The 21,041-nt window shown below is 40.1% G+C and overlaps 2 protein-coding genes and 1 long non-coding RNA gene across 3 annotated transcripts; all 3 read left to right on the top strand.

Annotated features, from left to right (window-relative positions):
- The first annotated feature begins 8,229 nt into the window (after window positions 1–8,229).
- LOC146579831 (E3 SUMO-protein ligase ZBED1-like) lies at window positions 8,230–9,354 on the top strand. The gene is made up of 4 exons (XM_085268008.1): window positions 8,230–8,298; window positions 8,397–8,514; window positions 8,639–8,775; window positions 8,854–9,354. The coding sequence occupies exons 1-4, from the start codon at window positions 8,230–8,232 to the stop codon at window positions 9,352–9,354; spliced, it is 825 nt and encodes a 274-aa protein (XP_085124134.1).
- Window positions 9,355–9,417: 63 nt separating this feature from the next.
- Window positions 9,418–10,399, top strand: LOC146579830 (zinc finger BED domain-containing protein 4-like). Its single transcript, XM_085268007.1, has 2 exons — window positions 9,418–10,015; window positions 10,077–10,399. Exons 1-2 carry the CDS (start codon window positions 9,439–9,441, stop codon window positions 10,397–10,399), a joined length of 900 nt encoding a protein of 299 aa, XP_085124133.1. The 5' UTR covers window positions 9,418–9,438.
- Window positions 10,400–15,423: 5,024 nt separating this feature from the next.
- LOC146579829 (uncharacterized) lies at window positions 15,424–18,121 on the top strand. The gene is made up of 4 exons (XR_014890783.1): window positions 15,424–15,540; window positions 15,671–15,792; window positions 16,252–16,441; window positions 16,860–18,121. It is a non-coding gene; the product is annotated as an uncharacterized LOC146579829 (long non-coding RNA).
- Window positions 18,122–21,041: the final 2,920 nt, after the last annotated feature.

The raw sequence follows: 21,041 nt of genomic DNA, 5'->3' as shown, positions 1-21,041 counted from the left end.
TCTGGGTTGGAAATCTCTCTAGGACCCAGGCCAGATTGATGCTTTTTGTTTTCAGTTATTTAGTAATCGCTATTCCCTGCAGTGTTGTCATATTCGCAGCTCGACTTTGTACTTTTGTATTTCTTCTTCATCTTCATCTTGCTGGTGGTAAGGGCAGTACAATTAAGTGGATCTGGTGGATGAGAATGTAACTGTTGTGCCTGTCACAACACGCCACTTGCTAAGAGTATCAATCAGGTGAAATTGGATAATCTTCCACGGCATACTCAATGATTTCTAATGGCATACTTATATTCCGTGTTTGGGAAAAGCTGATTTTAACCACTACCTCAAGCATTTAGTCTACAAGATGCTTATTTCTACAGACCCTCCTTGTTACTCCACACATCTGTTAAACAATTTGTCTAACTGGGCAGTTTAGATACTGTAAACTGATGTCTACATTTTTCAACTGTAGTCTACATGAGTCACTTTAAATAATCCATTTACAGCATAAGAAATATGTTTTACACAGATACACACAAGAAACAAACAAACTTCTATCTAGGGAATATTTTTTAATATTTTAACTGTGTTTGCAATGAAAAAAGAATGAAATATGTTTAAGATTTTAGTTTTATTTATTTTGTAGTTTGAATAAATCCAAACCTTAATGAAACCAGCTGTATATTGTCTCCTTTACTCTTCCTTCAGCCCTAGGAGTGCAGGGATTTTAGAGAAGCAAGTTTGCAGCTGACATTAGCAAAAAAAAAAAAAAGAAATTACATTTTACATTAGCTACATTTTTAAGTGCAATAAAAGTTAATAAGCTACAGCACACTGTGGTTTAGCTATGTCTGAATTCAAAAGGCTTTAAAAGCCACCTGATTTTTCAGATTTTTTTTTGGAGCTTGACTCTTTCTTAGAATAACAGTGAGGAACCCTACAATCTGTTTCATTTCTTCATTTCACCCATGCAAGCAAAGTTTAGAAAACACTTCCTGTGAAAGTGAATTGGCCAGACACTTTTTAGCACTCACTAATGTTAAGAGAAAATTTTAGACTAGTAACATTAATGCTATATTTTTCCGTGAAGCTCTGCCTTACAGTGACATTAGCTCCACGTTCTTAGTCACTGTAGTGCTGTGAGACCAATACAGAAGCTGCTGCTGAGCTCTGTGTTATTATAATCATTTTACCTCAGATGTGTGCAACATCAGCATCCGCTATATTGAAATTAAAATAAAAGGTTTTAGCAGGTCTGCTGTGTGTCCTGCTCATGCCTGGGTAACTCACCCCTCCAAACTCTCCTCTCTCAGCATGGCAGTTGAGCGCTCCTCTTACACATTTTCAAAGCAGAAATTGGGTTAATGACAGGGCCAGTATGATTAAAAAAGCTGACCTAAACCACATAAATCATGAAGCATAACAGTTGTTGGCACCTCAGATTTAGAGATCAGAATCCACAGTTATACTTTTTATACCAGCAGAAAGAAACTGATGTTTCAGTCGGTGGCTTTCCTCAGTGTTTCGGAGACATTTGTGATTTGACCACAGAATCAATAGATCACAAGGTTTGTTTGTTTGATTGTTTGTTTTAACTACACCTCAGAGTGCACCGTATGCTTAGTGTTAGAAGTGGTTATGTAAGCATATCTTACATTATTAGCAAAGACTCATTACATTAATAATTATTATAAAAACTGTTATTAGTGAAGGATATGCCTGAAGGGAAACTTTGAAGTATCTCCTTAAAAATGGCAAGACAACCAGAAAACCACAAGTAACAAGAGGTGGATTTACATTTGGAGCCTTTAGGTCATTTCTATTTACAGTAGTGGTTTTTATTTAATGACCAGTGAGTGAAAGGACACTAAGATAGAGTCTTAACTCAAGGTGAGCTTTGAATGTTGACTGGAAATCCAAAAATCTGAAGACATCACAAAAGTCCACAAGAGCAACGGGAGCAGAGTGTAGACAAAATATAATTGTATTGTATAAATGTAATATATTTACAACGTAAAGGCGAGGCATTTGCACACACCGAGACTAATGAGAGGAAGTGGAGGCAGCTGGTTGAGAGGCAACAGGTGGCAAAGCGAGACAAAGGAAGCAAGACTAAAGACTACCAAAATAACACAAAAGTAACTAAGCAAAGAGACAAAGCATATAACATGCAAACATGTGCAAACTCAGTTGGAAAGAGAATACAGTCATGTGTCAGAATATAAAAGAGACCAAGAATAACTTTTGCAGGTGTTAGGCAAGAAGATGAAGCAACACCAACAAAGAAGAAGAGAGAGAGAGAATAAGATGAGGTTTAGATGTAATTTCCCTTTCCCAAATAAATATTGTTTCATTTTTTTGTATCTGAGCACACATTTACTTTGTAGTCTTACACTTACACCTACACTTCAGGTGAAATTACTGAGTTTTACTAAAGAATGATTTGTGTTGCACTTACATGTAGTACTGCAAATGCTATGCAGGTAAACAACTCTACACTAAACGGAGAAACGGGATATTTGCACACACTGGAATTTGTGACATGGAATCAGTTTTGAGATGAGAAAATGTGATTTTGAGGGTTGTTGAGTATTTTTTGTGCTGTGTAGGGTTTTGATAAAGCGGTTCACTCTTTTCAGTTGTGTTTTGTAGAGTTTTGAAAAACTGAACCACAGTTTCTTGAAATGCGTTTACATGTTTCGTGTAAAAGGGAACAGCCAGCTGATTTGTCATTTAATGCTTGTAAATGTTTATAGTCCTCAACAAGTTTGGATTATTTTTTACACTCTTTTTGTGCATTTTTTAATAAAGATAAACATGAATTATTATTATTATTAGTCAGTTTGGTTAAATATGTCAGCACTGGTATGTCTACAATACTATTAGTTAGTCTCCTCGAGGTCTGGTGCAGTAGTAATCTGAGAAAAATCAAACAGGTTCGGGTTCATTTATTCATAACCTGAAATCACTCCATCTGCACTGCACTTCTTTTTGATGATGCACTTTTTTATGCTTCCTTTTTCTTTGCCTTTGACTGTTTTGATTCCTGTTATTTGGAGAAAGATGATTGGTTACAACTAAAAGATAAAAAGAGGAAGCAAGTAAAGGATGTTGCAGTACTTCTAACCCACCAGAGCACCAGGTGATATCAGTCCTCCACAGCAACAAGGAAAGGTAAGATGACTTTTCTGTCTCCTGGCTCGTATTTTCCTATACAGTTAATGATATTGAAATTTCATTTATCAGATGAAATTGTGTAATTTTGCAATCTTGTGTACTCACGTTTTTTCTTGATATAAGAGTCGTATTGAGATGTTAAAGGAATAACACAGATTAGTGGCACTCTGCACATGATCCTACTCTACAGTAATATAAGAGTTACCAAACACTAATGTACAATATTGCAATGTGATGTTAAAACGTATATGATATGTTGATTTTGTTTCTGGATGCTGGTTTTTTTTATTTTTATTTGAATGCACAGCATATTCATTATTTTAAATGATTTGTTGAGTGTTTCCTTTTAAAATATGTTAGCTAATCAGTATTGCCTTCTCTGTCTGTGTAGGTTCGGAGTCATCCAGGTCAGTGCAGCGGAAGTACCTTCAATTAAAGGCAACTGGACTTCTTTAAGTTTCTTGAAGTCAAAGTCAAATGTATTTATAAAGCACATATATTAAAAAAAACAACTGTTTACAGGTGCAATAAATTTAAAATAATGCAAATATTGCAAATATTAAGTCATGTTAAAAATAAAAACTATACTGTATTTTTTCAGATTTATTTTACAGTGCATTTTGGGACAAACTTGTAACTGAAGAAGCCTCTGAGGGTGACATATCTTCCAAGTCCAAGTCCTGTTGCTTTCTTTTCAACCTCATGAGATTGTCGCCTTCTCTCCTTTTAACTGCAGATAAAATGAGATTCATTGTCTTGATCACCATCATCGTCACTGTAGCCCTTATTGATGGGGGCAGCAGCATGACCGCGGGGCCTTCATCACCGTGTCAGGACAAAAGTCCAAAAAGTCATTATGAAGAATTTGTAAGCAGACACATCCTTCAAGAGGAATTTGACAGAAATTCCCTAGATGCTTGGAAAAGGTAAATTAAAAGTAAATAATTCAAAAATGGTTAGTTTTATTGTGTGCAATAGGAAACAACCTTTAAAGTAAAAGCTTACAGGCTTCAGAGGGTTACGTGCTGCTACACCACATGGTGCTGCTTTATCAGCATCTTCATGTGATGTCATTAAACTCAGCATTTTATGTGTGGAATTATTTTACAAATAAGAGAACAGATAATAATATTATTATTATATTATTATCTCTATGTACTGAAATATTGATCTATTAATGCAGGTATTTGAAAAAAGAACACCTCTGGTGCAGAACTAAAGTGCAATCGTTCCTCAATAAAAGTGATCTGGAGACCGTGAACAGAATCTGCAGCAAAGACGGGCGACGCTTAAGCAAGACGGATAACTATGCAGGGAACTTGTGCATCAGCAACTCAGAAATGCTGATATATGACATCGCATCCAGGAAAAGGAACAAGGATTGTAAAATTAAAATTGGTGCAAAGAAAAGGGTTGTGATTGTGGCATGCGACAAGGTTGGAAACCAATGTCTCCCTGTTCATTTTCAGAAATATGAACACCAGAGAGCAAGCAATATATCCTGCAGTCCTGCAAGGAATTTCAGTATTGTGGTAGAATAGCTTTCAACTGATTAATTTCTAAATTCAGCAACTTTGCATTGTGTTAGTGCTTTAACCCTTTTTTTACCAAGTACTTATTTGGTAATTTTGTCTGTAAAGGGGTCTTAAATCATACTATATGTGAATGCTTTTGCCATTCTTTTTTTTCAGAATAACCTCAACTTTCAATATCTGGCAGTCATTCTACATCACTGTATTGTTATGGCAATGCAACAACAGTTTACGTGGGGAAAAAATAAATTAAAAAAGGATCAGATTTCGAGTTAAGTGAAAACTGATATTCAACACGAACAAAATGTAACACAACATCAAGTTTAAATATGAACTGTACTAAATATAATGTATAAAAAAGTGTTTACACCTAGATCACTTCTCTCAAGCTCAAAGAGTTGATGAGTTACAGTAGTACAAAGCTCACGTGGTAAATTCTAGGCAGAGTTGAGTTTTCTTTCTGTGTTCAGATAGCATTAGCTTTAGCATCAGCTTTTCTTTTTTTGAAACCATTCACATTTTTTCCATAGCATAAACGATGACACAGTTACAGTCATTTAAATAGGGCTTGGAAAATGGGCCCGTCAGCTGGCTAATGGTGAATAAAGGGTTATTGAATTTTTCTTTAGTTTTCTTTTGATCCATTATTGAAAAAAGAATCATAGAGAGTTTGATAACAAATGCAGCATCCAAATTTCTAGTATTTAATCTGTGTAAGAAACATCTGTTTAATGAGTACTTCTAACTAGCTGTATAATATTTGGATTTTAGAACTACTAAGTTTGTAGTTGTGTTTTTGATAGTAAGACCACTCCCACTTGTATCATTCAAAATAAAAACTGATGTTTTTTTTTAATTTGTATCCACAAAAACAGAATGGTGTAACTTTGTTCCTGTTTATTAGATAAAGTAGTGTAGCACAGCAACACAGTCTTGATTTTGGTTTGCTTAATTAAACTTAATTTACATCCATATTTGTTTATAATCACAAAACTCTGCTTTAGTGGCAATAAGTACTTGAAAAAAAAAACATAGTTACAATCTTCTCTTGTATGTTTAAGTCATAAAAGTTATAAAGTGTTTTATGTTATTGGGCATTTATGTGGACTACTTCATGGTAAGCAAAGACTAGCTGATGTCTGCTGTGCTTCCTATTTTTCTGCATTATGCTTCAGCCACAGTGACCCAGATTTTAAATGTCACATACATATAGTACACATATAGTACAAGAGTGTACTTCTTCAAATACACAAATAACACTTGGGATGTTAGCCACAGTCAACTTGTGTTAGGAAATGGTCATATGTTTCCCTTCACACTAATTTACTGGTAATGAACGAATAAGAAAGTTATTTTGTTTTGTTTTTTGTTGCCCTCTCGAGGCTGTTACTGTACTGATAACTCCCTGAAAAGCCTTCAATCTCCTCCTGAGTTGCCTGGTGGTTTGCCAGAATCTCTTTGAGGCAGAATCTCTTTGAGGCTGGGTACTCTGAACCGCCACTAAGTGCATAAGCACAGACGACAGTCAGGACCCGTTCCCCGATCCAGAGAAACCCTAACATACAGGCAGCAAGCCAAGGGGATACCAGAATACCTGCCTCAACTCCAGACTGAGACAGAGTCCAGCCCCTCTCCAGGAGACTGTTTCAAGAGCCCAAGGGATGCGTTGAGGTGAGCCTGACTATATCTAGCCGGTACCTCTCAACCTCACGCATTAACTCAGGCTCCTTCCCCACCAGAGAGGTGACATTCCATGTCACAATTGCCAGTCTTGGTAGCTGGGGATCGGTCTGCCAGGACCTCCGCACCTGGCCGCCGCCCAGCTCGCAATGCACTGGACCCCTAAGGTGCCTCCTCCGGGTGGTGGGCTTGCAGGAAGATGGCCCCATGTCCCTATTTCAGGCTGTGCCCAGCTGGGCCCCATGGACTAAGGCCCGTCCACCAGACGCTCGCTCTCGGGCACCCTCCCTGGGCCTGGCTCCAGGACGGAGCCCTGGTAACCCTATCCCAGGCAAAAGCCCCCAGACAACATTGCTTCTAGGATCCCTGGGACATACAGTGGACAGCAAAAGTATTCGGCCCCCTTGAACTTTTCCACATTTTGTCACATTACAGCCACAAACATGAATCAATTTTATTGGAATTCCACTTGAAAGACCAATACAAAGTGGTGTACACGTGAGAAGTGGAACGAAAATCATACATGATTCCAAACATTTTTTACAAATAAATAATTGCAAAGTGGGGTGTGCGTAATTATTCAGCCCCCTGAGTCAATACTTTGTAGAATCACCTTTTGCTGCAATTACAGCTGCCAATCTTTTAGGGTATGTCTCTACCAGCTTTGCACATCTAGAGACTGAAATTCTTGCCCATTCTTCTTTGCAGAACAGCTCCAGCTCAGTCAGATTAGATGGACAGCGTTTGTGAACAGCAGTTTTCAGATCTTGCCACAGATTCTCGATTGGATTTAGATCTGGACTTTGACTGGGCCATTCTAACACATGGATATGTTTTGTTTTAAACCATTCCATTGTTGCCCTGGCTTTATGTTTAGGGTCGTTGTCCTGCTGGAAGGTGAACCTCCGCCCCAGTCTCAAGTCTTTTGCAGACTCCAAGAGGTTTTCTTCCAGGATTGCCCTGTATTTGGCTCCATCCACCTTCCCATCAACTCTGTCTCTGCTGAAGAGAAGCACCCCCAGAGCATGATGCTGCCACCACCATATTTGACAGAGGGGATGGTGTGTTCAGAGTGATATGCAGTGTTAGTTTTCCAGCCTCTTGGCTGCATTTCTGATCAGCGCTCTCCTTGTTCGGCCTGTGAGTTTAGGTGGATGGCCTTGTCTTGGTAGGTTTACAGTTGTGCCATACATAGTTAGTTTTGGTTTTTTTGGGTTTTTTTTTTTGTTAATTTATGTTGTAATTTATGTTAGGTCAGTCTGTCTTGTCTCTGCTAGCCAGCTAACTAGGCCTCTTAGTTAGCTAGTTTAGTGTTTTCTGTTAATTTATGTTGTAAATTTATGTTGCATGTAGCACCTTGGTTCCTGGAGGAACGTTGTTTCGCCTCACTGTGTATTGTTAAACTGTATATGGTTGAAGTGACAATAAAGCCAACTTGACTTGACTTGACTTGACTACTCCTTCCATTTCTGAATGATCGCTTGAACAGTGCTCCATGGGATGTTCAAGGCTTGGGAAATCTTTTTGTAGCCTAAGCCTGCTTTAAATTTCTCAATAACTTTATCCCTCACCTTAGTGATGTGTCCTGTGTGTCGAAGCTTCGAATCGCGCGTCGGGTAATCGCGGGGGCGTTTTTCTGAAGCGCGTATCGAGGCTTGCGTTGTTTACGTATGCAGTGACGTTCGAGGCCCCGCGGGCAGTCCGTACCACGTGACTGATTCGGGAACTGGTTCACCGGTTCGCGCCAGATTCGAAATAAAATGGGCAGAAAAACACAGCTGATTCCCCCATCACATCGTGTTGTGGAATTGGATTACGTACGTGTTACATAGCTACATGAGCATTTCCTCCCTCGATGGAACCAGCAAGGAAAAGAAAATTTTCCCCTGTCTGGCAACATTTTGATGTCATCTCTCCTAATAAGGTATACACACTGTAATAAAGAAATGATAAGTACCATAATATAAATAAATGACACCACAGATCCTATAATCAGATTTCTGTGTTGTGGTTCATTAAAAGGTGAAATGTTTGCTGTGCTCTAAAGAACTTGCATACAGCAACAACACCTCATCTATGCTGAGGCATTACAGAGCCCTGCATGAGAACAAGGAGACTGACCAAGGTGGACCAAGCTCAGGTGAGTTTTTGTAGGTTTTAAGGATACAGTCATTTGATACATTTATATTCCCCATGTCATTCACTTATATTTGGGTTGTAATTACTGATATCTGTAATTTCTTAATGTTTTTTTGTTGTATTAGGGGAGAGGAATGATGTGGATGAGGCCTTGGTCAACATGGTGATAGAGGATTCCCAGCCCTTCACTATTGTGGAGGACAGTGGGTTTAGGAAGCTTGTTGAAGTTTTGAACCCTAACTATGTTCTCCCCACAAGGCAGGTGTGTATCTTAAAATATGAAGCATGTTTCCATTTGGCCTTTATTTCCATATTAAGTACTGTACCTTCTTTTGTTTAGGCTTTGAAAGCTATGGTGGACCAAAGATACAAAGAGTCCAAACAAAAAGAAAAACTGACTGTGGCCAAGGCGTCTGCAGTTAGTTTGACATCTGATATGTGGACCTCCATTAACACAGAGGCTTACCTAGCCGTCACCTGCCATTTCATCGATTCTAACACTGCATTGCATTCTGTAGTGTTAGGTGTTCAGCACTTCCCTCAAGCACATACTGCTGTCAATTTGTCACGAGTAACAGCAGCGCTCATGTCAGAGTGGGGCATTACAGACAAAGTTACTTGTTATGTGACTGATGGAGCAGCAAACATGGGTGCCTGTGCTAAGGAGCTTCGTTTGCGTCACAGTAATTGTGTGGCACATACATTAAACCTAATGGTCAAAAAAGCTCTTGAGCAACACACGACGCTGTCTGACATCCGGACTACCTGTAGGAGGATAGTGGGATATTTCAAGAGCAGTACAATTGCTAAGGTTTGTTCCATTATTTCATTGCTGCTTTAAGGTGCTGCTGCAGTAACACAGCTTGAATTAATCAGTTTGTGTTGGCTGTTTTTCTAGGAGAGGCTGACAGAGGTGCAGGAGCAAATGGGCCGACCTGCACTGAAGTTAATTCAAGAGGTGGATACACGTTGGAACAGCACATTCCAAATGCTTCAACGTGTTCATGAACTCAGGGAACCTATTGGAGCATCGTTAGCTGGCCTGCACACTGATATTTGCCCACTATCCTCTGAACAGTATGAGCTTATGGCAGAATGTCTTAAAATACTCTCCCCATTTAATGATGCCACCACTGAGGTGTCAGAGGAAAAGCGAGTGTCTGGATCCAAAGTAATTCCACTTTTAACAATGTTACACCATGCACTAAATGAAGAGGGAATGGGAGTTGTCCTAACTCCAGAGAGCTCCACCATGGTTGAGTGTCTAAGGAGACAATTGAAGGAGAAGCTCTACACATTGCAGTCAATGAGCATCATGTCACTGGCAACATTGCTGGATCCAAGGTTCAAAAAAATAGGCTTCTTTAGCCCAAATAAAGCAATGGATGCTGAGAAGAGACTCATTTTTGAATGTGCTGCTATTTTGCGGCACGTGGCCTTCTCATCAACAGCCTCATCAGCAGCAGCCTCATCATCAAAAGCTTCTCAGCCTGTGATTCAAGGTATATGAGCACATTTCGATTACTATATTGTATTTAGTTACTTACATTCTGTTTGTTTCAGGTAGCAAACTGTGGCATCGTTTGGAAACCACTGTTCTGGAGACAAAGACCCCAAATGCTACTGCTGATGCAACAGCTGAAGTACAGACATACCTCCATGAACCAAATATCGGCAGACTGGAGAATCCGCTGGAGTACTGGGCTGGACACAAATTTCTTTATCCAAACTTGTATAAACTTGCTGTGGTTTTTCTTGCAACCCCTGCTTCATCTGTGCCCTGTGAGAGGATATTTTCAAAAGCAGGAGAAATCCTCTCAAAAAAGAGGAACCGTCTTAAGCCCAGCACTGTGGAAAAGCTGCTATTTTTGAATAAAAACAAATGACAACTTTTCCCTAGTGTCATGAGCACTGTTATAACGTCACAAGCACATTCACATCACAACTCCCTCCCTTTTTGTTTCCATGTACATTCCTGTGTTAAGCTGCCAAGTTATTATACACAAACATTGATTAAATTAATATAATATAAAATTAGTATAATATTAAATATAACTAATATTTAGAGTTCAGTTATTGGTGTCATGAACAATAGTAATTCCTTTATTCATTCAACTTGAAGTGCCACACACTAGTTTGTGTCATTATTGAGATGTACATAAGCATGATTACGCAGTTACACAATCATCCCAAAAACTGTGTACTGATAGTTTCCACTTTCTCTTTTGTATCAGACATACTGAGACAATATTCGGGATAAATAACCATGGAAAACAATTTATTTATTCAGTTTAGCAGTTTACACGTCACATCATTATAATCACAGAGCCTGTTTCACTTGAATCGTCCACTTGATGGCGCAGTAGAGCAAATGAATCATCACAATGCTTCGAACCATGAGTCGACCAGTTGGATGGGAAGCTTCAGTTCATCATGAGGCTTCATCTCACCATCACTAGCTCACCTGTCTGGTGTGTTCTTTGGACTTCATGGTGTTGTTGCTCCCAATATTCTCTTAGACAACCTCTGAGGCCGTCACAGAGCAGCTGTATTTGTACTGACATTAGATTACACACAGGTGCACTCTATTTAGTCATTAGCACTCATCAGGCAATATCTATGGGCAACTGACTGCACTCAGACCAAAAGGGCCTGAATACTTACGCACACCCCACTTTGCAGTTATTTATTTGTAAAAAATGTTTGGGACCATGTATGATTTTCGTTCCACTTCTCACGTGTACACCACTTTGTGTTGGTCTTTAACGAGGAATTCCAATAAAATTGATTCATGCTTGTGGCTGTAATGTGACAAAATGTGGAAAAGTTCAAGGGGGCCGAATACTTTTGCAAACCATTGTACAAACCCCTCCACCAAGATAACATATTGATTTGTGAAGAGGTTTTGTTATGTTTGAAAAATTGTTCCAAAATGACAGTTGTCCCAAGCATGAGATGTGACCTCGATGTCAGCTTGATATTTCTCTTGAAGTCACCTTGACGTCTTTGTTAGACTTGTTACACCCCAGCCCAGGGAAAACTGGCGTGCAACATAAGGAAAATAAAAATAAGGAAAAATGCCCCCCCACTCCCTGCTCTTAAGGAGGACGAACCAACAAAAAACAGCTACCACGGATTTCACAAAAGGTAGCAGGCATCAGGGTGAGCATGGCCAAAACAACAAACAAAAACTCTAGAAATGAAATGCAGCTGGCTTACCTTCACAGTAGTGATGTGACGTTCTGTATCGAGGCTTCGAAGCTTGTGTCGAGTAATGGAGGGGGCGTTTCCGCGATGCGCGTATCGAGGCTTGCTTCATTTATGGGAGGAGCTGAAAATGATGACGTCCGAAGCCTCGCTGCCCGGCTGTACCACGTGACTGGTTCATGAAGTGGTTCGAACTTTGCCGCGAGATATGACAGCGATATAAACCCCTCAGACTTCATTCAAAAATGTGGGTGTTTGATGGAGAGCTGCGGTTAGTGAGAGTTTGGAGACAGCTGGGAGGCAGTTTGGAGGTTTATGAGAGTGAGGAGAGAAAGTCAGGAGAGAATGGAGCCAGCTAAGAAGATGAGGATGTCCTCCCCTGTGTGGGAACATTTTGATCTTATTCCTCCCAACAAGGTATGTAAATTTCTACAGAAGATGTATTTTCATAATACTGATGGTGCAATACAATTTATGTTAAGCTGTCTTGACTTTTGTACAAGGTGAAGTGTTTGCTATGTGCCAGGGAGCTGGGATATAACAACAACACCTCATCCATGCTTAGGCACTACAGAGCTTTGCATGAGAATAAGGGGAACACCGATTGTGGAGCAAGACCAGGTGAGCCATCAAATGCCATGATAATATAGCATGCAGTAATGTTACTAAATGATATAACAATATTATACAACTGTAATAAGTTACGTGTGTGGTTATTTATATCTGTGCTTTGTCTTTATTGTCTTTCCTCAGGAGAACAATCTCAAATAGATGAAAACCTGGTTAGCATGGTGATTGAGGACTCCCAGCCATTTAGCATTGTGGAGGACAAAGGATTTAAAACATTTGTTAAATCATTAAATCCTAGCTATGTTCTCCCCACTAAAAAGGTCATAACAGCAGTGAAAATTTAGTTTTTACAGAATAAAATGTGAACAGGCAGGACTGAGGCTCAAAGCCTCAGTGTGTAGCTGTCCATACCTTAACGTTACAAAAGCACAACCACTGTCCACACCCCAACCACACCTCACCTCACAGTAAATGTTCATTTCCATTTTAAGCATTTCCAAATGATCATTTTCCATACTGGCAGTATAAATATACACAGTATACTGCCATCAATACAATATACATGTTTTACACACTCCTTTTGTTGTTGACATTTACAGGCTGTGTGCAAAAGGCCACACTCTTCAAATTCATGCCAACTAATATTTTTACGTCCAGTAGATGTCCTACTAGAGCAAATGAAGCTTCAAGAAGCTTTGCGCTGGGGTGAACCAATTGGATGAAAAGCTTCAGTGCTTCATGAAGCTTCATCTGCCCATCACTACTTCACAGAAAACCCCAAACGAAAATTATAGGTGTCTTACCTGCCTCCCTAACCAAAAACAGGAGAAAAGGTTCCCAAAGAAAAATGGCTTCTCACCCCTACAGCTACCGAGTAAAAACAGTATCAACAACTATTTACATCTATATACAACAAACTATTTACAACACCAGGGGAGATCACGACCCTGACAAACTGAAACACAGGGCTTAAATACATAGAGGGAGCAATCAGGGAATGGACAACAGGAGGGAAACACAGCTGGGGCAAATCAGAACTGACGAGACAAGGAAGCGTAAACTGAACACACTGAGATAAGACGGACCTTCAAAGTAAAACAGGAAACACATAACAGTCACGCGTAAAACAAAACACTGACAACATCGAATCGTAACATTTCCCCCCACCCAAAAATCAAACATTTACCCCCAAGTGAAATGTTTGATTCACACAGACGAAGACCGGACGGGCCCCATGGACCCTCCAGCAAAGACGGAAGGCTGAAGCGGTCCCTCGGACCCTCCAGCGAAGACGGACGAAGGCTGAAGCGGTCCCTCGGACCCTCCGGCGAAGACAGACGAAGGCTGAAGCGGTCCCTCGGACCCTCCAGCGAAGACAGAAGGCTGAAGCGGTCCCTTGGACCCTCCAGCGAAGACAGATGAAGGCCGGACGGGCCCCTTGGACCCTCCAGTGGAGACGGAAGGCTGAAGCGGTCCCTCGGACCCTCCAGCGAAGACAGACAAAGGCTGAAGCGGTCCCTTGGACTCTCCAGCAAAGACGGACGAAGGCCGGACGGGCCCCTCGGACCCTCCAGCGAAGACGGAAGGCTGAAGCGGTCCCTCGGACCCTCCAGCGGAGACGAAAGGTTGAAGTGGTCCCTCGGACCCTCCAGCGAAGACAGACGAAGGCCGGACGGGGCCTTGGACACCCCAGCTGAATGGAAGGCTGAAGCGGTCCCTCGGACCCTCCAGCAAAGACAGACGAAGGCCGGATGGGCCCCTCGGACCCTCCAGCGAAGACGGAAGGCTGAAGCGGTCCCTCGGACCCTCCAGCGAAGACGGACGAAGGCCGGACGGGCCCCTTGGACCCTCGAGCGGAGACGGAAGGCTGAAGCGGTCCCTCGGACCCTCCAGCGAAGACAGACGAAGGCTGAAGCGGTCCCCCGGACCCTCCAGCCTAATCCCGGGATCCCGGACGAGCCCCCATTTATGTTACACCCCAGCCCAGGGAACCGGCGTGCGACATAAGGAAAATAAAAATAAGGAAAAATGCCCCCACACTCCCTGCTCTCAAGGAGGACGAACCAACAAAAAACAGCTACCACGGATTTCACAACAGCCAGTCAGTTTATTGAGTCCCAAAAGGTAGCAGGCATCAGGGTGAGCATGGCCAAAACAACAAACAAAAACTCTAGAAATGAAATGCAGCTGGCTTACCTTCACAGAAAACCCCAAACGAAAATTATAGGTGTCTTACCTGCCTCCCTAACCAAAAACAGGAGAAAAGGTTCCCAAAGAAAAATGGCTTCTCACCCCTACAGCTACCGAGTAAAAACAGTATCGACAACTATTTACATAGTTTTTAGCAAAACAAGCCTTATGTTAAGAAATGACTTATATTATCTTTATATCAATCACTACAATATGAAATACAAAATTTTCAATCGAACGAATACCAAGAAAAAAAGTCAAAATCATCACCTTCTCCTCTGAATCCCACTTTTCATTCTACCAACTACACACCCAAGCCCTTGCCTCACAGTGTTGGTAATGCTGTGCTCTGTGACCAGACTTCCATACCTCAGGAATGTGCATCGTGTTAACATGATCATTGTTGACCCAGAAAATCTTGCCTTGATTTTGGACTAGCTTTATTGTGTTTTTTCATCTGGGAGAAGATTATTAGTCTTAATTAAAATACTAACTGAGGAAGACAGAAAATCTTAGTGCAGAAATTCTAACAGACTAGAGCACCTGTACCTGTTCATCGGTCTCTGTCTCTCTAACTCCCTGTTCATTTTCAAAAATATGAGAACCAAACCCCAAGCAATATACCCTACAGTCCTGCAAATATTTTCAGTATTGTGGTAGAATAGCTTTCCACAGCCAGACTAATGATATGTTTCAGAGTTTTGATAAACCAGCAGAACCAGCATGAAGAGACATCGCATCCCAGTACTGGTGAACTACATACACCCACATTGGTATGCCTATAATACAGTTAGTTAGTCTCCTCAAGGTCTGGTACAGTAGTAATGTGAGAAAATTAAACAGGTTCAGTTTCATATACTCATAACCTGAAATCACTCCATTTGCACTGCAGTACTTTTTGATGATGCGCTGTTTTTGCTTCCTTTTCTTTGCCTTTCGACTATTTTGATTCCTGATGACTAAAAGATAAAAAGAGGAAGTGGGTAAAGACGTCTGCAGTAATTCTAACACAGTAGAGCAACAGGATTATCAGTTCTCCACAGCACAACAACAAAGAAAGGTAAGATGACTAATGTCTCCTGGCTCATACTTTCTTGATACTTTTTTCTTGATTTGGTTGTGATTTGGTTGGTTGTGAAGCTGTCTAATGTTAAGGAAGTCATGATTTGAACGCGAAGTTTGTTCCACAGTTTAGGAGCAGTCACAGAAAAGGCTTCTTCACTCCTTTCTTCACTAATCTGGACCTCGGGAAAGCTAGGAGCATTTGGTCCACAGACCTCATTGATCTTGCAGGACTGTACCAGTTCAAAAGGTATGAGTGTGCTAATATAATAATAATAATAATAATAATAATAATAATAATAATAATAATAATAATAATAATAATATCATAAAATCATAAAGTTAATGCAAAAACTGACTGGCAGTCAGTGTAAGGATGTTAGTATGGAACATATGTAATCTCACTTGCATGTGTTCAGTTAGTAACCATGCTGCAGTGTTTTGGACCAGCTGCAGTCAGCTAACCGATGACAGACTGACACCTAAATAAAGACTATTACAAAAGTAAAGGGGTGTGCATTTCAGAGGGTTGTTGACCCACTTTTAATCATGTGCATCACTAAATGAGCCACTGTGAGACCTTGTCTCACCCTATCATGGAACAAACATGTAACTAAAGAAGCCTCTTCAGTGAGGTGAAACATCTTCCAAGTCCCGTTGCCTTCTTTTCAGCCTCATAAGACTGTTGCCTTCTCTCTTTTTACTGCAGATAAAATGAGATTCATTGTCTTGATCACCATCCTCGTCACTGTAGCCCTTATTGGTGGAGGCAGCAGTATGATTGCAGAGCCTTCATCACCGTGTCAGGACAAAAGCCCCAAAAGTCATTATAAAGAATTTCTCAGCAGACACATCCTTCAAGAGGAATTTGACAGAAATTCCCTAGATGCTTGGAAAAGGTAAATTAAAAGTACATCATTCAAAAAAGTTTAGTTTTATTGTGTGCAGTAGGAAACAAACTTTAAAGTAACAGCTTACAGGCTCCAGAGGGTTACGTGCTGCTACACCACACGGTGCTGCTTTATGAGCATCTTCATGTGATGTCATTAAACTCAGCATTTTATGTGTGTAGAAACGAGAAGGTTTAAAGTAATGTTGTGGAGGAATTGTGTTACAAATAAGCGAACAGATTTCTGTATCCTGCTCCACATCGAGGCTTAATGTTTATGAGTGCATATTGTTACCTATTAGAGGAATTGTAACACTGGGAACATTAGAAAATATTGAAAACTAAGCAGAAGTTGTTTAGCAAGCTGAAAACTGGCGTACTATCCATGATGTGATAATATGTACTGAATTATTGATCTATTAACGCAGGTATTTGAAAAAAGAACACCTCTGGTGCAGAACTACAGTGCAATCGTTCCTCAATAAAAATGATCTGGAGAACGTGATCAGAATCTGCAGCAGAGACGGTCGACGCTTAAGCAAGACGGATAACTATGCAGGGAACTTGTGCATCAGCAACTCAGAAATGCTGATATATGAAGTCATATCCACAAAAAGCAACAAGGATTGTAAAATTACAGTTGGTGCAAAGAAAAGGGTTGTGATTGTGGCATGCAACAAGGTTGGAAACCAATGTCTCCCTGTTCATTTTCAGAAATATGAACAGCAGAGAGCAAGCAATATACCCTGCAGTCCTGCAAGGAATTTCAGTATTGTGGTAGAATAGCTTTCCACAGTCAGACCAATGATTCTGTGACAAACTTTGCTTGTTGCTATACTGATTATTAAAATTTCATGATGAGTTAAGATACATTTCTAAATTCAGTGACTTTGGATGGTGTTAGTGCTAATTATGAATTTAGTTTTCTTTTTGGTCCATTATTGAAATAATAATCACACAGATTTCAATAACAAATGCTGATTCCACATTTCTAATATTTAATCTATGAAAGAAACATCTGATTGATGAGCACTTCTAACTAGCTGTCTAATATTTGGATTTTGGAGCTACTTGGTTTGTACTTGTGTTTTTGACTGTATGACCACTCCCACTTGTAAGAAAAACTGAGGGATTTTTTTTTTTGTATCCTCGAAACAGAATTGTGTAACTTTGAGTTCCCTTTCTTCCTGTTTATTAAAGAAAGAAGTGTAACAGGAAACGGTATATTTGCTGTTAGACGTACGCATGCAAATGTTTGTGGTCACTATGTCCTCAGCCAATTTATTTTTAATTTGTACACTGTTGATTTTGGTTTGTGAAAATTGAAACATATACATGAGGTGTATTTAAGTTTCAGCGTTTGTCAGTTAAATAAGTTAGCACAACCAGACGAGACCAGGCCTTGGCTCATATGTTTTGAGGCTGGGGATTTGACATTACTGTGAATCAGTTTCTGTTTTAAAGGCTGTTTCTTGCTATAGCTACTCTGACCGTCCTCTGAACTTCCTTTTTTTTTTTTAATTAAACTTTAGGCACGTATTCTTCTCTTGGTAAAATGTTCATCAGCTCTTCTGACTCTCCAGCTTTTATTTCAATTAAATATAAAACCCTCATTACCATTACATTACCAGGAACTTCTGATATCCTTACAGTTCCACAAATAAACATATCAGAAACTTGTGTAATCTGGTGTGGTGCAGTGTTGTTTTTTCTGTCCACTAATGCTCATTAAAAGCTATGGTTATCTTTGAATGCAAAAAGGAAGGAAAATGCAGTTAAAATGTTTGTCGTATTTTTGCACAAGACACAGTAGCAGTGAGATGAGATCAGTATCATATTCTTAACTGGCTGACTAAACATAAAATACAGAAGTATATTCAACACATAGAGGAAGTGTTACTTTTAAGTTAACCCTACCATCTTACATTTTTACAAGGGAAATGGTTGATGAAACATACACACACAAAAGCTTTAAAACCTTAAAACCACATTAAAAAACCTTCCAGTCAAGCAAACAAGCAACCGGTCAAGCTGTAACTTACAGCCATATTTGCCCATAATCACAAAACCCTGCTTTAGTGTCAATAAGTACTTGACAAAAAGCTTTGAGTCAAAAAAGTCACAAGTGTTTTATGTTATTGAACATTTGTGTGAACTATCAAAGTCAGAATCACAATCAGAATACTTTAATCATGTGGGTTACAGTTGCTCCAAGGAATAACAGCATAGCTGGACTGGCCATCGGGCATACCGGGCATGTGCCCGGTGGGCCGCTGGCGATTTTTTGTTTTTATGGGCCGATGGATTTTTTTTTTTTTTTTTTTTTTTTTTAGGAAGGGTGTATATAATGACAGGTGTTGGATTGGCCAATTGGTCATGATCGACTCTGGGCTGGACCAATTACAGCCGAGGAGGCCGGATGCACCCTCCCCCTTGTTTAGCAATCACGTGATTTTCGCGCATTGCATGCCTGGAACTCGTGGCAAAACAATCCAAGTACCGCATCAAATGCAAGCATTTGCAGCACCGCAAAACGTTCATTCTCCGGTTCCAATACCACCTTGTTTTTTCTTTGCCGCACAAAAAAGGAATGTACAAAACAAAAGGAGAACAATGCCGGTCCGTACAAAGACAGACTCGACGAAAAGACAAAGAAAAATACGAGGAAAAAATCAAACCAGTGAAAGGGTCAGACCCATACGAGCACACAGAGTGGACAAAAGACGTCAGTGTGCTGCCCAACTTTCACCACGCTCATATTTATAATTATACGGTTCTTGGAGTGAGTGCATACACTCATGAAGTTTAGTAACTTCAGGTCACTGCAATAAGCCCAGGTACAGTTTACCGACGGATGGGTGCAGGACCTTGAAATGCACCGTGTAGAACGAAAGACCATCGTACGAACAAAGGTAAGTTTACCAGTCTCACAAATCGTCGTCATAGATACACATTCGTTAACCGTTTATTAATATAACCTTTGAGCTCAACGGTAATTAATTAGTAGTGGAAATAATTTCTGGTAGCATTACAGAAATGTAGCAATGACAATAATATTGTATGCTGTAATCGCAATGGACAATTAGTGATACAAAACAACTGTTTTACCCTGTGAATAAAAGTATATGTTTTTGTCAGTGTACCATAATAACAGAAGCGAAACGCAATATTGTGTCAGGACAATTCACTATTTATGCACAATAAACACAATAAATTAAGGAGCATAGCGCGACAATTTCTGTTCAGCGCCAGACTTGCTTGTAACCTATATCACCAATTATGTTAAGAAAAATGACGTATTAACTACTACAAAACTCTGACGTTTGTGGGAATGCTTGGAGCAGACTAACCTGTGAGCTGGAGTGTTCTGAGACGTTATATTTGGTATATCCAGACCATCCGTCGGCTCTTACTTCGGAAACATGGCTTAAAAAATTTCTCTTCAACAACGTAATCCGATAAAAAAACAAAAAACGATCTCTTTACCCGTCGGCTTCCCGTGGCTGTCATGCGACCAGCTATTGCAGTTAATAATACAACAGCTTCTTGGCATTTTTTGGGTTTCTTTTTATCGCTAGTACCTCTTGCCACAAGTTCCCAGAATCCTTTGCGGTTTTACCCCTGAATGACGTCACATTTTCAATCTTTATCCTGGTGGGCCGGTCTCTAGTCAAAATGCCCGGGCCGATTTTTTGTCCCAGTCCAGCCCTGAATAACAGTAACACACTAAACTTAAGCTTAAGATTGCAAACTTGTAAAGTGCATGATTAAAGATATTCTTCTGTTTCTATACTCCTCCCCTACATATCAGATGGTGGGGGAGGTTATAGCTATAGTGTTTACTGCAGGCACATTCCATGTGAAGACTCTGGTTTCCTTATTTGATAAGGAATGTTTACTTCCAGCCATTTAGGGGCATGCCTATGCTTTTATACGGTGTACCATTAAAGTGAAGCCATATACGGGTGAGCTGTAGAGTTAAAGAAGGGGCATACCATAACAGCAGATTTATGATTAAGGCCACCTTCCTGTGAGGAGGATGTGAGGAAGTGTTATGTCTCTTAGCTTGTTAAGCTTGTAACCCTCCATGCCTTTTATGAACAAATATCATCATGACAAATATCAACACGTGTAGTATCCACAGAAATCTCAGCTAAATACTAAGAGATAAGATAAGATAAGATAAAACTTTATTAATCCCTCGGGTGGGTTCCTCTGGGAAATTTGGTATAAATTCGGTGGTTGTAGATAAACCATATCTACAACCACCAAACACAACAAAAACAAGTGATGATTAAATGTGCAAAATTACAAAAATGCAGACTACACTCTTAAGTACTGTTACGTTCTAAGTCTAGGCAAGGATTGAACGAAACAAGAAAATGGCCCTCACTCATGCACCACCCAAGAAAGAGCAAAACAGGGGAGTTTTGACAGCAGGAGTAACTGAAACAAGCTGCCTGCTTGTTGACACATGCGCACAAGCAACTACCTCATGATAAGCAAAGGCTAGCTGCTTCCTATTTTTCTGTGTTATGCTTCACCCACAGTGACCCAGATAGCAAATTTCACACGTACACTACAAGATTGCACTTCTTCATATACACAAA

This window comes from Mchenga conophoros, linkage group LG3 (genome assembly GCF_057382185.1).
Source record: "Mchenga conophoros isolate Kocher_MC1m ecotype Shallow Benthic linkage group LG3, M_conophoros_male_GT1.1, whole genome shotgun sequence".
In the NCBI taxonomy this organism is placed as follows: Eukaryota; Metazoa; Chordata; class Actinopteri; order Cichliformes; family Cichlidae; genus Mchenga; species Mchenga conophoros.
This window is presented reverse-complemented; position numbering and strand designations above follow the sequence as displayed.